At 55.3% G+C, this 12,561-nt stretch overlaps 1 protein-coding gene across 1 annotated transcript in view; it reads left to right on the top strand.

The window, feature by feature from the left end:
* Window positions 1-452: 452 nt before the first annotated feature.
* The window catches only part of TG (thyroglobulin), a 189,613-nt gene continuing 177,504 nt past the window's right edge, over window positions 453-12,561 (top strand). Inside the window, exons 1-5 of the mRNA XM_004697385.1 lie at window positions 453-519; window positions 2,244-2,352; window positions 3,531-3,628; window positions 5,686-5,889; window positions 6,870-7,029. Of these exons, the coding sequence (XP_004697442.1) occupies window positions 453-519; window positions 2,244-2,352; window positions 3,531-3,628; window positions 5,686-5,889; window positions 6,870-7,029 (638 nt within the window). The remainder of the gene's footprint in view (window positions 520-2,243; window positions 2,353-3,530; window positions 3,629-5,685; window positions 5,890-6,869; window positions 7,030-12,561) is intronic.

Raw genomic sequence — 12,561 nt, 5'->3', positions numbered from 1 at the left:
TGCTAGTCCATGCTCAGGAAGCTCTCTGGGAGGCCCTGTCAATCACGACCCGGAGCTTGGAACGTCAGCTCTGATCCAGGGGGAAGCAGGCAGGGCTGAGGGGGGCGAGAAAAGGAAGGAATCGCTTTTCCCGAGTGGGGACCCCAGCCCATCACCCACGAGGCTCAGCGCTTTCTCCTTCTTCTGGGCGGAGGCATCCCAAGGGACCCTGCCCCGCTCTGTCCCCTGGAGACAGACACAGTCCTCCCACCCGACTGCGCACACAAGTGTCCCCAGAGGGTGTGGGCTCAGTGGAGAGAGCCTCCCATGACCCACAAAGCAAATAGAGGGGCCGCCACATTCCTGGGTGTCCTGGAGAGCTGTTGCCAGCAGGAGCCCTATAAAGGCTCCGTGGCCAGAGAAACCTGTGGGCAGTGGCTTCTACCCCTTCATCCCGGGAAGGAGCCAGGACAATGGCCCTGGCTCTGTGGGCCTTCATTCTGCTGGCCATGGCCAGCTCTGTGAGGGGCAACATCTTTGGTGAGTTTGGAGCCAAGGACATGGGCAGGGGAGGGTCTGGGGAGGGGGCCAGGGAGGGAGGGCTCAGGCCTGGGGCTCCTAGCTCCTGCTGGCCTCTGACCCTGCACCAGGAGCACCTGAGACCTCGTTTTACCCTCATCGTGCGTGAAGGCCAGGCTTACTGCTTTTCCACTTTTCAGAAGAAGAGGCTGAGGCTCAGAGAGCTGAGCTGCAGGACGGAGGTCACAGAGCCGAGACGGACAACCAGATCTTCCTAATTCAGTTCTAGCCCCCCCTACAACACCTCCCACAAGGGCCCTTTTAGCAACCTTTGACATCAAGATTGGCTGTTTTTCTCTTCTTAGTTACCCCATGGGAGCTTGGGCTGCTCACCCCCAGGCTAGCGGTTCAAGCCCATGAGCTGCTGTGCAGGTGTCCGATGAGACTGTCCGCTTTCAGCACGCTGCGCTGCCTGGGAAACCCTATGGAGCAGTTCTGCTCTGCCCTTCAATGGCTGTGGGTTAGGGTTAGTTTGGCTTTAGTGATCCCTAGGCCCAGGCCAGCCTCGCCAGGTGTGTGAGAGGTAGCCAACAGGTAGGACAGGTCAGTCTACTTGTGGGTGAGTGGAGCTCAGACCCAGCCCTACTTGGGCCCCTTAGAAGCTCCGTGGCTTCTCAGCCTGGGCGCCCTCGTTGGACAAGCAAATGGCTGCGATCTTTGAGTTGGATTGCCAGGTCACCCATGTTCCGGGGGCAGAAACGGCCCACGCGTACGTGAGTGTATGTGTGTGTATGTGTGTATGAAAGGAACTTGTCCGCCCCTGAAGTCCACTTCCTCTGGACTTCCCTCCTTCTGTGGCCTCTCAGAGCAGAGCAGCGCTTAGATCCTCACGGTCAGCAGTCAGGAGGGTTTTTAAGGCCGTGACCTCTGGATCTTACCCTTAGTCATTTGAAATGTATTTATGTACACATTTCCCCTTTTGTTTGTGATATATATATACATATATATATACATATATATATGTATATATATATATCATACAAAGGAAAAGCTATTCCATGTGGCTGCATGCCCCATCTCATTAAATCACCGACACTATCCTGTTAACAGCCCCCCCTTCACCACACGTGTGGCTCTTTCATTTTGACCGTCACGGCCGCCCCCCACTGCCTGTCCACTGCAGTTAGTAATGAAGGGACATTGCTCCGTCGTCCCTGCCAGAGGCTCTGTCTGCAGGGAGTAACTCGATCCCAACAGCAGCTCAGGGGAACGTGGAGTCTGGGGTTGCTCTGAGTGCTTAATTTTTCAGCTGTGTGTCTCTGGGAATGTGTGTCCTTGGGCAGGTGTGTCTGTGGGCAGGTGTGTCAGTGGGCAGTTGTATAGCTGGACAAGTGTGTCTCTAGGCAGGTGATTCGCTGGCAGGCATATCCCTAGACAGGTGCGTCCATTCACAGATATATCCCTAGGCAGGTGTATCCTCAGGCAGGTGAGACTTGTTGCCACATGGCTGCCCTGAGGTTAGCCCCTCTCAGAGCTGTTCTGAGGATGAAATATACTAAGGCACATTCTTGGAAAAGTGGACGAAGGTGCAGCATTTAAGGTGCACATTAAGCTGTGATGGTGAGGACCATTCTACAGACAGACAGGAAAACCACGGGCCAGCCCCTGTGCTCACAGTGTCTGCCTCCACTGTGCTGAAACCCAGCCCAGGGTCTTCTCTGACGACCCCCCTTGCCTCCTCGCAGAATACCAGGTGGACGCGCAGCCCCTCCGGCCCTGCGAGCTGCAGCGGGAAAAGGCTTTCCTGACGCAGGCTGACTATGTGCCCCAGTGCTCAGAAGATGGCAGCTTCCAGTAAGGCTGTGTTGCAGCGGCAGGGGGCTGGGGCTGTGTCTTGGGCTTTGGGTCTCAGAGCCGGGGTTTGCTTTGGCTTGGGTTGTCCTGTGGGGTATGCTGGGCATACCTGGGAGGGAGCCCCCACAGCCGTGGTTCCAATGGCAGCCCTCTGGTAAAGCTTATACTGTAATTCTTTTAAACGGGGAGGAGGGTGAACTAATTAGTTTGTCTGCATGTACCCTCCCTGTGACACGGTCCCAGATGGAGGGAGGCGAGGTCCCTGTGGTCAGGACTCCCATCCATTCTGCTCTCTGGGCCACCCTGCTGGCTCCTCTAATGGGTTTCCAGCCCCCCTAGGACACACTTGGCGCCAGGTGCCCACTGAGCAGGGTGAGCTGATGCCCTAAACAGTCCCCCTCGCTGGAATGGACCAGAGTCCTTTGAAATGCATTCATTGACGTGCCCCACACACACCAGAAGAGCCTCACTGTGCTGACGGCTGCCTCACTCAGGGAACCCGCTCACTGTACCCCCAGGCCCCCTTAGTGCACGTAGCCTGGCACTCTCAGAGGGAGGTCTCACAGGAGCTGAGCCCTGCTTCCAGCCCAGCCCCAGCCAGGATCTCACGGAATTGGGAGTGGCAGGCAGCAGTTAAGGGGTCTTTTGTGTGACCAGCCTCCCTGGGTCCAGTCTCTGGCAGTTTCAAGCTGGCCCCCTTGCCCCTTGGGGCTTTGCAGGTACTGCCTTTGTGGACAGGTCCCCAGTTCTCTTTTGTTCCATCCCTCCCCCCTCCCCAGTATAATAGATGATCTCTCCGAGATGAGGGTCTCGTCTAACCACCCTGCTCCACCCCAGCCTGGGCCCACCCATGTGCTCTCGGTGCACCCATGTCTGCCTTCTCCTGGGCCCTCAGCTCATGGAGGGCTTCCCCACCCACTGTGGTGGACATGGGTCCTGCTTGTCCCCTCCCACCACTGTGTGTGGGGACACAGGCCCACCTCTCCACTCTCTTACATGCTCAGGTGCCCCTGCAGGTGCCCAGCCTAAGCCCATGCCCAGATCCCGGGTCTCCCACAGTCTCTCTGGCAAACAGGGGTCAGTGCAGCTTGGCTGGTGGCAAGACGAACATGCTTAGGTCGGGGCCGGCTGGTGGCTGGGGAGCCACGCTCACCTGCTCTGTGCATCTCTGCTCCCAGGACTGTCCAGTGCCTGAAGGAGGGCCGCACCTGTTGGTGTGTGGGTGCCGACGGTGGTGAGGTGCCGGGCAGCAGGCAGCCTGGACGGCCAGCTTCTTGTAAGTGTGGCCAGTGTGATGGGGGTGGGGAGACAGGAGCATAAAAGGGGGCAGTGGGACAGTCATTGTGGGTGGATGTCACCTGGTCACGCTCCCCTCTGGCTCCTCCTCTTTGAAAGAGATTTGTCCCTGTCCGCTCGGCCCATTGTCCACAGGCCAGCAGAGAAGATCCAGTAAGGCAGCCGTTTGGGCAGGGCCAGTGGCCTCTGAGCCCTTCGTGTGCTGCCATGAATGATGTGAGCTCCCAGCCCTGGAACGGTGCTTTCTCGCATGGCCGGGCTGGAGGTGGTGCCAGATATTGGGACTTGGTGAAAACTGACCGGTTCCAATGTTATCCCGCTGCTTGGCCAGGGAAACACAAACTCCACGGACAGCTCAGTGAATCTGAGAACAAGGCTCATTCTAAGCCGTCCCTTAACCATGGCAGGCTGGGACTTGGATGGTGGTGGAGTAGCACTGGTGGTGGAGTAGGCTGCATGTTGTGTTGCTAACTGCAAGGCTAGTGGTTCAAGCCCACCAGCCACTCCCTAGGAGAGAGCTGAGACAGTATCCGTCTGTAAAGACAGCAGCCTGGGCGACTCCACGGGGCAGCCCTGCTCTATCCGACAGGGTCGATCTGAAGCAGAACCCATCACTTGATGGCAGTGGGTTTGGTTTGGGCCAGAATCAATTCTGCAGTGAAGAGCAGGAGCCCAGGGTCCCTGTGTGACATAAATAGTTTGTGATTATCTGCCACTCCAGAGGTTGACCATTCAAACCCACCCATTGCTGCTACGGGACAAAGGCCTGGCAATTTCCTTCCACAAAAAATGGAAAACCCACAATGAGGCCCCACATTGAAGAGAAGATACATCGGTGGGGGGAGGCAGTTTAGCATTGATGAAACACACAACACTTCCCTAGTTCTTTAATCCTTCCTTCCCCCACTATTATGATCTCAGTGCTACCCCGAATATCCTGCTAGACCCTTGGTACATACATTGGTACAGACAAGAGCTTTCAATATATGGAATTCAGGACACACAAACCCCTCAGAAACAGTAATGGGAGTAATGATTCCAGGAGGGTAGGGGAAGAGAAGGGGGAGAGGGGTGGAAAGGGGACCAGAGAGCAATGATGGCAGAAAACTGCCCCTTGAGGGGGACGAACACCGGGACAGACTGGGCGGTGTAAGACGTGTGTAAATAATAATAACAATACATAATACATTAAGGATTCAAGAGGGTGGCAGGGTGGGCAAGGGAGGGAATAAAGAGGAGCTAATAACAATGGGCTCAAGAAGAAAGATAATGTTTTGAATTGTTGATGGCCACATTTATACGTGTCCGTTTGATAGAATAGATATATGGGTTGTTGTATGTCAGAGCCCCCAATCAATTATTTTTTATAATAAAAAAAGGGAAACCCCATGGAGCTAGGTTCTACCCTAGCATGGGCTTGATGGGAGGCAGAGTTGACTGGAAGGTCATGGGTTTACTGGTTTTTGTTTTTAATTGGTAGGGAGCATTTGTATCACCAGTCACATAGTAGGGATGCAATAATTCAAACCCAAAACAAACCACTGCCATCTAGCTGCTTCAAAGACTAAATCATTAAAGGAGCGGAGCAGGCAGCCTCTTCTTTCTCCTGCAGAGGGGCTCGGGGGTTTGAACTGCTTAGCATTCTGATGCTTATCTCCCCACGCCACCTGGGCTCTTTGGGGGATCCCATAGCAATCACTGTGATTAATAGCATGTAGTCTCAGAACACCGGCTGGGGGCTGTTCTACTTCACTTTGACTGATGGGGAAATGAGGCCTTGAGCTGAACAGGTGATCCCTGGGAGAAACAAGTGCAGGCACCCCCTCCTCGACTCCCCATGCCCCCACCGAGCTTCTCTGGGGACCCGGGTGTGAGAGGAACCCTCCTCTGACTTGCCCACCCAGGAGCTAAAGCCCAAGGTCCCGTGGGAGCGGGGCTGGGTCACTTCTGCGTCAGAGAGGGCTCCCAAGTTGGGTGGGCTCAGGCCTGGGGTCGTGTGCCCCCGGCTGCCCTCCGACTCAGCTCTTTGCACCGCAGGCCTGTCCTCCTGCCAGCTGCAAAGGCAGCGCGTCCTGCTGAGCGGCTATGTTAACAGCACGACCACGACCTACCTGCCCCAGTGTCAGGACTCAGGGGACTACTCGCCCGTCCAGTGTGACCTGTGGCAGCTTCAGTGCTGGTGTGTGGATGCCGAGGGCATGGAGGTGTACGGGACCCGCCAGAGGGGCAGGCCGAGCCGCTGTAAGTGTCACAGAGCCCCCCTCCACCCCCACCCTGTGCCCCAGGGAGGGAGGGAGGGCGTGTGCAGATGTCCACACCCCAGACGGAGCTCCCAGGCCTCCTTGACAAACAGCAGGCAGGCAGCCAATGAATGGAGTCCTGGTGGCCCAGTGGCTAAAGCGCTCGCTCGCTGCCAACACAAAGGTCAGCGGTTCAAACCCACCAGCTGCTCAGAGGGAGAAAGAGGAGGCCATCTGTTCCCATAAAGGTTTGCAGTCTAGACCCAGGAATCTCTCTTCTCGGCACCTCCCCTCAAGAACTGAGCACAGCAGCGCTCACAGATACACGCACCCCCTGCTTACCGCAGCCCTGGTCACCAAGGCAGACAGATGGAGAAACCTCGGGGCGCTCGGTGGGGGAACGGACAGCCCCACTCTTGCCCAGACATGTAAGGAGATACTCTGCCTCCTTCGAGAACAACGATGACACTGCCAGGACACGTCGACACCGTGCTGGCTGAAGCTGGTCAAGCTCACGAAGACCAGTGCTGCACGAGACCACTATTACACAACGAGGGAAAGGTCCTCCCGCCGAAAGGAGCCAAGTGTGATGGATACGGAGCAGCTGGGCTGTGGAGGGAGGGGAGGACGGGGAGGAGAACATGCCCGCAGTCTTGGAAACCCTGCTCAGGGGACTGCCCGTTGGGGTGGATGTAGTGGTGGTGGGGGGTTGGGGCTTGGTTTGGACGGGCGTTTGGTACTGAACCACCAAACTGCTGCTAGGGGGTCTTCTTGAACGGCTGCCTGACGCTGTACGTCCCCATCCGGCAGATGGCCAGTGTTCCTGGCTGACCGTTGGAAGCCTCGGCAGGGCTCCCGGTGCGAGTTTGCTGACCTGAGTCGCTGTTTAGGTCTCTCACGGTCCCAGGCGTCCTGGCGGCAGGAGTCACACTCCCAGCGGTATATGCACTCACTCAGTCCATTTCCTTGGGAACTGTCTAGGTCCCCGGAGCTGTGAGATAAGAAACCGCCGCCTTCTCCACGGGGTGGGGGACAAGTCGCCCCCCCAGTGCTCTGCAGGGGGCGAGTTCATGCCGGTGCAGTGCAAGTTCGTCAACACCACAGACATGATGGTTTTCGACCTGGTCCAGAGCTACAACCGGTAAGGGCAGCCGGCTGGTCTCGGGGGTTAGCCCATCCCTGCACCCGCCTTCCTCCACATCTCCTGTTAATGCCCCTGTTCTCATGGGGGTTGGGAGGTCGGGGGTGGGGGTGGGGGTTTGGCTGGGAGCGCTGGAGGGTGGATGCCCTGCTGCTGGCCATCGCAGTGCTCCTGCACCTGCATCCACGCGACCTAGCAATTGCCATGAAAGAGCCTGCATGTCCCCTGCACGGCCATCCCACAGGAGTGAACCTGGCAGACAGAAGGCATCGCACTAGTGTGCCAACGCCGCCATGCCCCATCATGGCCACCAGGGGGGGACAAGGTGGTCAGCGTTCAGATGGTGGCTGAATAAATACCAGGGGGCTTCAAAGCGTTGGCAGACCATGGGATGCTCTTTGCATCTTTCATGCTCATTGCCGCCTTGTGCTTTAAGGATCCGCCCTCGAGACTTCCTTGATGCGCGTTGCATTTAGGGGCAGATAGTCTGATGAGATTCTGGTTTGTTACCCTTTTATTTTTGTTAAAGAACAAGGAGACAAGACCCTGTCTGTAATGTGTCATGTGGCGGTGTGTGCTCGTCTCTGCGGGCAGTGACTGCCCCGGGGGAGGCAGGCTCAATCAGGCCATCATGCCCTCAAACCACTACCATCGAGTCCCTGCTGACTCACAGCGAGATGATCACAGACGCAGGCCACCCTGGAGAGCCTGGCCTGTGCAGAAACAGGAGTGGGAGGAGGGGGGCATGCAGAAAAGAGGTCTCCGGTGGGGCGGGCACAGGTGGCCCATGTGCCTGGCTGCTAGCCAGAGGCTGGACGTTCTCATCCATGCAATTTACTTCTGAAAAACCCACGTTGAAAACTGCAGCGTGTAGGTCAACTCAGACACATGTTACACCTGGGGCTGCTAACTGCAAGCCCGCCGTTCAAATCCACCAGGGGGTCTGATGGGGAAAGATGAGGCTTTCTATTCCCGTGAAGAGTTTATTCTAGGGTTCAGCCGGCTAACCAGGCACCTGGTAGTTATTTACACGGGTACATGTTTGTGTTAAAGGCCATGCCCAGGTTTAAGAAGTAAAAGAAGATCCCGAGTAAGCCTGAGCCTCTGAGTGACTGACTTCTAGAAATAATTGGCATCGCCCCCCATGTGAAGCAGCCCTGGTGGTGCTGAGGGCTAAGCATTGGGCTGCCTACCACTTGGTTAATGGTTCAAACCCACCGGCCACTCTGAGGAAGAAAGCTGAGGCTGTCCACTCATGTGTAGATCGAGTGTCTTGGGAATCCTAAGCGGCAGCTCTACTCTGTCCCATGGGGCTGCTGTGGGTGTGCTCACTGGCAGTGGGACTGTGAGAGAGAGGAGACCCTCCCTCCTGCCAGCCCCTGTGACCCACAGCTGCCCCTGGACCTGCCTGGTTTAAACGATATCACATGTTTCATATCTGATTAGGTTGACACCAGGACTTTCTGTTTTTATAGGTCATCTATAGGTGAGCATCATTGATTCTGTTTTACCTAACACACGCAGTTCTGAATTCTTGGATCTCAAGAGCAAGCCGGGCATGGGGCAGTATGTCTTCTCAAGGGGCTTGGCGGTCCTCTGTTCTATTTGGACCGAGCACCCCGCGCACCCCTTTAATACAGTTCCTCATGTTGTGGGGACCCCCCCAACCATAAAATTATTGTTGTTGATACTTCATCACTGTCATTTTGCTACTGTTAGGAATCGGGCGACCCCTGTGAAAGGGTCGTTCAACCCCCAAAGGGGCCGCAACCCACAGGTTGAGAACTGCTGTCCTAGAGGGTCACTATGGGCAAGTGAGTTTGTTTATGTACTTATTAGCTTGGATTTTTTAGGGGGATTCTGCCCACTTTAATATTTACCAAAGTACCTTGATAATTACGGCGTGCAGCATACAAACGAGGACTTGGGGAGACAGAGAGGTTGAGGAACTGGTCCTCAGAAGCATTGCAGGGTGGCTTGGTGACGCGGTGGTTGAGGCGATTGTGCTAGAGTGGGCGCTGGAGCTCGCTGGCTTCCTTCACTAACCCCCACTGCCTCGGTCGGTGAGTCGCAGGTCCCTGACACCTGGAAGCACGGAGCTCGCACACAGAAGGCTTGCAATCCGTGCTCACCGAATAGAATAGGTGAGCTCTGGGGAGAACATGTAGGTGGTGCCCATGTGGGGGAACGATTCCAGCCGCTTCCAAAAGGGGGCAGTGGAGTGAAGAGCAAGTGTCCTGCACTGAGCCCCATTGTTCAAACCCAAGGCCCTTCTGAAATGGGATACGGTCCTGATTTTTGCCAGCAAGAATGTCCCTGGGAAAATTCTCCTGTAGGAAGGTCCTGGGAAGGGTCAGGGGGTTGGTTCCTGGCAGCTTAGCTGTAATCAGGCATTTTCTGATACGCTAGACCGGAGCAGCCCCCGGCTGGCTCGGGGGTTCCACTGGGAGCCACAGAGACCAGAGCTTACTCTGACCACTTGCATGCCTGGCCCACCGCCAGGTGACACTCAGGAGGCCCAGCTCTACGGAGTAAGAGACGGAATACTTTTTGGGAGAAGCAAGGCCCTACTGTTGCACCAAGACTCACAGACCCCAGGCACCCTAGGGAGTATCTTAACCTTCAGAAGTGGGTCTTGAAAGATGTGGGTACTGATCCATGCTGTCCAGTTGGCTGCGACACGTAGCACCATCTTCCACATGGCCCGCAGGTTTGCGCCCACTCTTCCGGCTTTTGTGTCAATCTGTCTCACTGAGGGTGGCCCTGCTCTGTTGGCTGACCTTCGAGCAAGCATGAGTCCTTTTCTCGCGGTTGACCTGTCGTTGGTGTGCCCAACGTGCAGGGCTGAGGAGCGTCTTGGCGTATTTCTTCTGAGATGGCCTGCACTGTGCTGCTGGTGGGCCACGCTGTACTGACTGTTACTTGCCAGCACATGGCGTTGGCTAGAGAGTAGAGAGGAGTGGAGAAAAAGCTGAGTGGGTGCTAGGAGGGGGCGCCCATGAGTTAGTGGGGGCACTGCACTGTGAGAGATGCAGGCTTGGGTCAGACAAGGTGACGGGAGAACAGTGGAGGGGAGGGGTGGGGTGCAGTGGGGATAGAGAACTATTCAGGAGGAAGAAGCCCCAGAGCTTGTCGAAGGAACAGAGAGGGAGTGTGAAGGGCAGGGGAGGCATCAAGGGTTGGTTCCAAATGGGAAGAAAGACCATACATTTTGGTTTTGGAACATTGCCTCGGAAAACGTAATTTTCGGAAATTCAAGGGTAGAAGTGGAGTAGGCCATTGACTGTCTTCCTTGGGGCCCCAGGAGGCTTGGATGCCTGTGGAAGCTCCCTTTTCAACCTGCTGTGGAATGCTACCATGCTGGGTGGTGCTTTGCCCTGGACCGTTGACCTGGTGTTTGGGCATTTGAGGTAGTTCCCCTTTGGTTCTTGAAGAAGGTCGCTGGTAATTACGCCTAGTTTTGCCGGCGACGTAAGAAGCCATGTCTCAATGGGGAGTCAACTTCTGCTACACAGATAGGGGAAACCGCGCTAAGGGGTCTCTTACAGTGGTACCCGCACCACCCACGCAGCTGTTGTTGTTGGCGGAGAACTGGACACTGGACTTCTGGTTTGGGCTGGCTGGTCTTGAACCAATCACGTTACCACCCCGAGCCCCACCTTTCACAGTTGTGGAGCGGAGATCTTTAACAAACATTGTCGTGAGCGTTAAATGAGATACATTATGGCGAGCATTTGGTGCAGTGTCCATTGGTTAAATGCGCATCACTAGATACTGTCTATACTTGTCCTGCTCACGGCACTAACCCTCGGGGGCCGGAGTTCCTTCTGCTCCGGGCCTTCAGCTCTTCTCCATGGAAACGGAATTGACAAGGAGGGATTGGAGTTGGCAGTGCTGGGGGTCTGTGCTGAAGGAGAGCGCAGGATGGCCCCAAAGAGCCCTAGTGGCAGGAACTGTTTTTCAGGGGGTCTTCCTGGGAAGGTGGGAGAGCCTTCTCCTTCCGGCTGAAGCCAGGGTGCTATCCAAGATACAGAAGGGGGGATGGTGGGTGTGAGGTCCATGCAGAAAGCACTGGCAGACCCCGGCACTAGACATCATCCGAGACCAGAAACCTGGATGCCGGGACTCTGACCACAGGTGGAGGGAAGAAGGCTGGAGGGCCTGGCGGGCACGTCTTCTCCGAAGTGAGACGATGAGGTGGGTCTGTGGGGTGAATTAGATAGAGGCAGAGCGATTGAAACTTCCTCTGCCAGCTGCCAAGGAGCCCCAGTGGCACCGCGATTGTGTGCGTGACCGACAACCTGAAGGTTGGCAGTTCAAATTTGCCAACTGCTTCATGGAGGAAAGGTGAGCCTGTCAGCCTTGGAGAGCTCTCTGGGGGAAGTTCGACCCTGTCCTACCGGGCAGAAGCTGCTCGATCACAGTGGGTGACACATGCTCGGTGGGTGTAAGCCTGACATGCAGACCACCCAGGGCCCCATCCATGTGCTCACCAACACGTGTGTCCTTCGCAGCTGTCATGTTGCAGGTTTGGCTCAGGGAGAAGCATGTCAATGTGTGGTGTCCTGCCTTGGAGACTACGGGGTCAGAACCAGGTCCGACCAGCTTATTGGCTCACACCTGTAGCAGAGGCAGGTGTCATGTGGTGGACAAGAGGCAGGTGTCACATGGTGGTTGACCCATCATTCCAGACGTTCGAAATGGTGGCCTTCTCTACTCTTTCAAATGGGGATGATAGAAGTAATACTTTTCATCACTTGTCGGATGGAATTATCTCAGGTTCCAACAAATGGACTTTTATATAGGCCCCCTGTGTAACAATGTTTTTGTGTTTTGTTACACGGGGCTTCTCACCTCCTCAACTACATGGAATGGGTGGGAGGGGAAGTCACAATCAGACATACTTTCTCTTTTCTTTTTATTCTTTTTTTTGGTTAATATTTTAATTGGGGGCTCTTACATCTCTTATCACAATCCACACAATCATCCATTGTGTCAAGCGCATTTGTACATATGCCGCCATCACCATTTTCAAAGCATTTTCTTTCTACTTGAGCTCTTGGTATCAGCTCCTCATTTCCCCCCTCCCTGCCCTGCTCGCCCTCCCCCATGAACCCTTGATAAGTTATAGGTTATTTTCATATCTTACATTGTCCTCTGTCCCCCTTCACCCACTTTTCTGTTGTTTGTCCCCCTGTGAGGGGGTTATATATTGATCCTTGTGATCGATTCCCCCTCTCTCCCCTCACCCTCCCCTAATCTTCCTGGTATCCTACTCTCATTGTTGGCCCTGAGGGGTTTATCTATCCTGGATTCCCTGTGTTGCGGGCTCTTCTCTGTAGCAGTGTGCATGTTCTGGTCTAATCTGATTTGTAAGGTAGAATTGAGGTCACGATAGTGGGGTGAAGGAAGCACCAAAGAACTAGAGGAAAGTTGTGTGTTTCATTGGTGCTGTACTGCACCCTGGCTGGCTCATCTCTTCCCTGTGACCCCTCTGTGGGGATGTCCAATCATCTACAGATGGGCTTTTGG

The sequence above is a fragment of the Echinops telfairi genome, unplaced genomic scaffold, assembly GCF_000313985.2.
Source record: "Echinops telfairi isolate 266 unplaced genomic scaffold, ASM31398v2 ScPeMD7_1;HRSCAF=3_0, whole genome shotgun sequence".
NCBI lineage: Eukaryota > Metazoa > Chordata > Mammalia > Afrosoricida > Tenrecidae > Echinops > Echinops telfairi.
The sequence above is the reverse complement of the archived record's forward strand: the minus strand, read 5'-3'. Positions and strand labels throughout refer to the sequence as shown.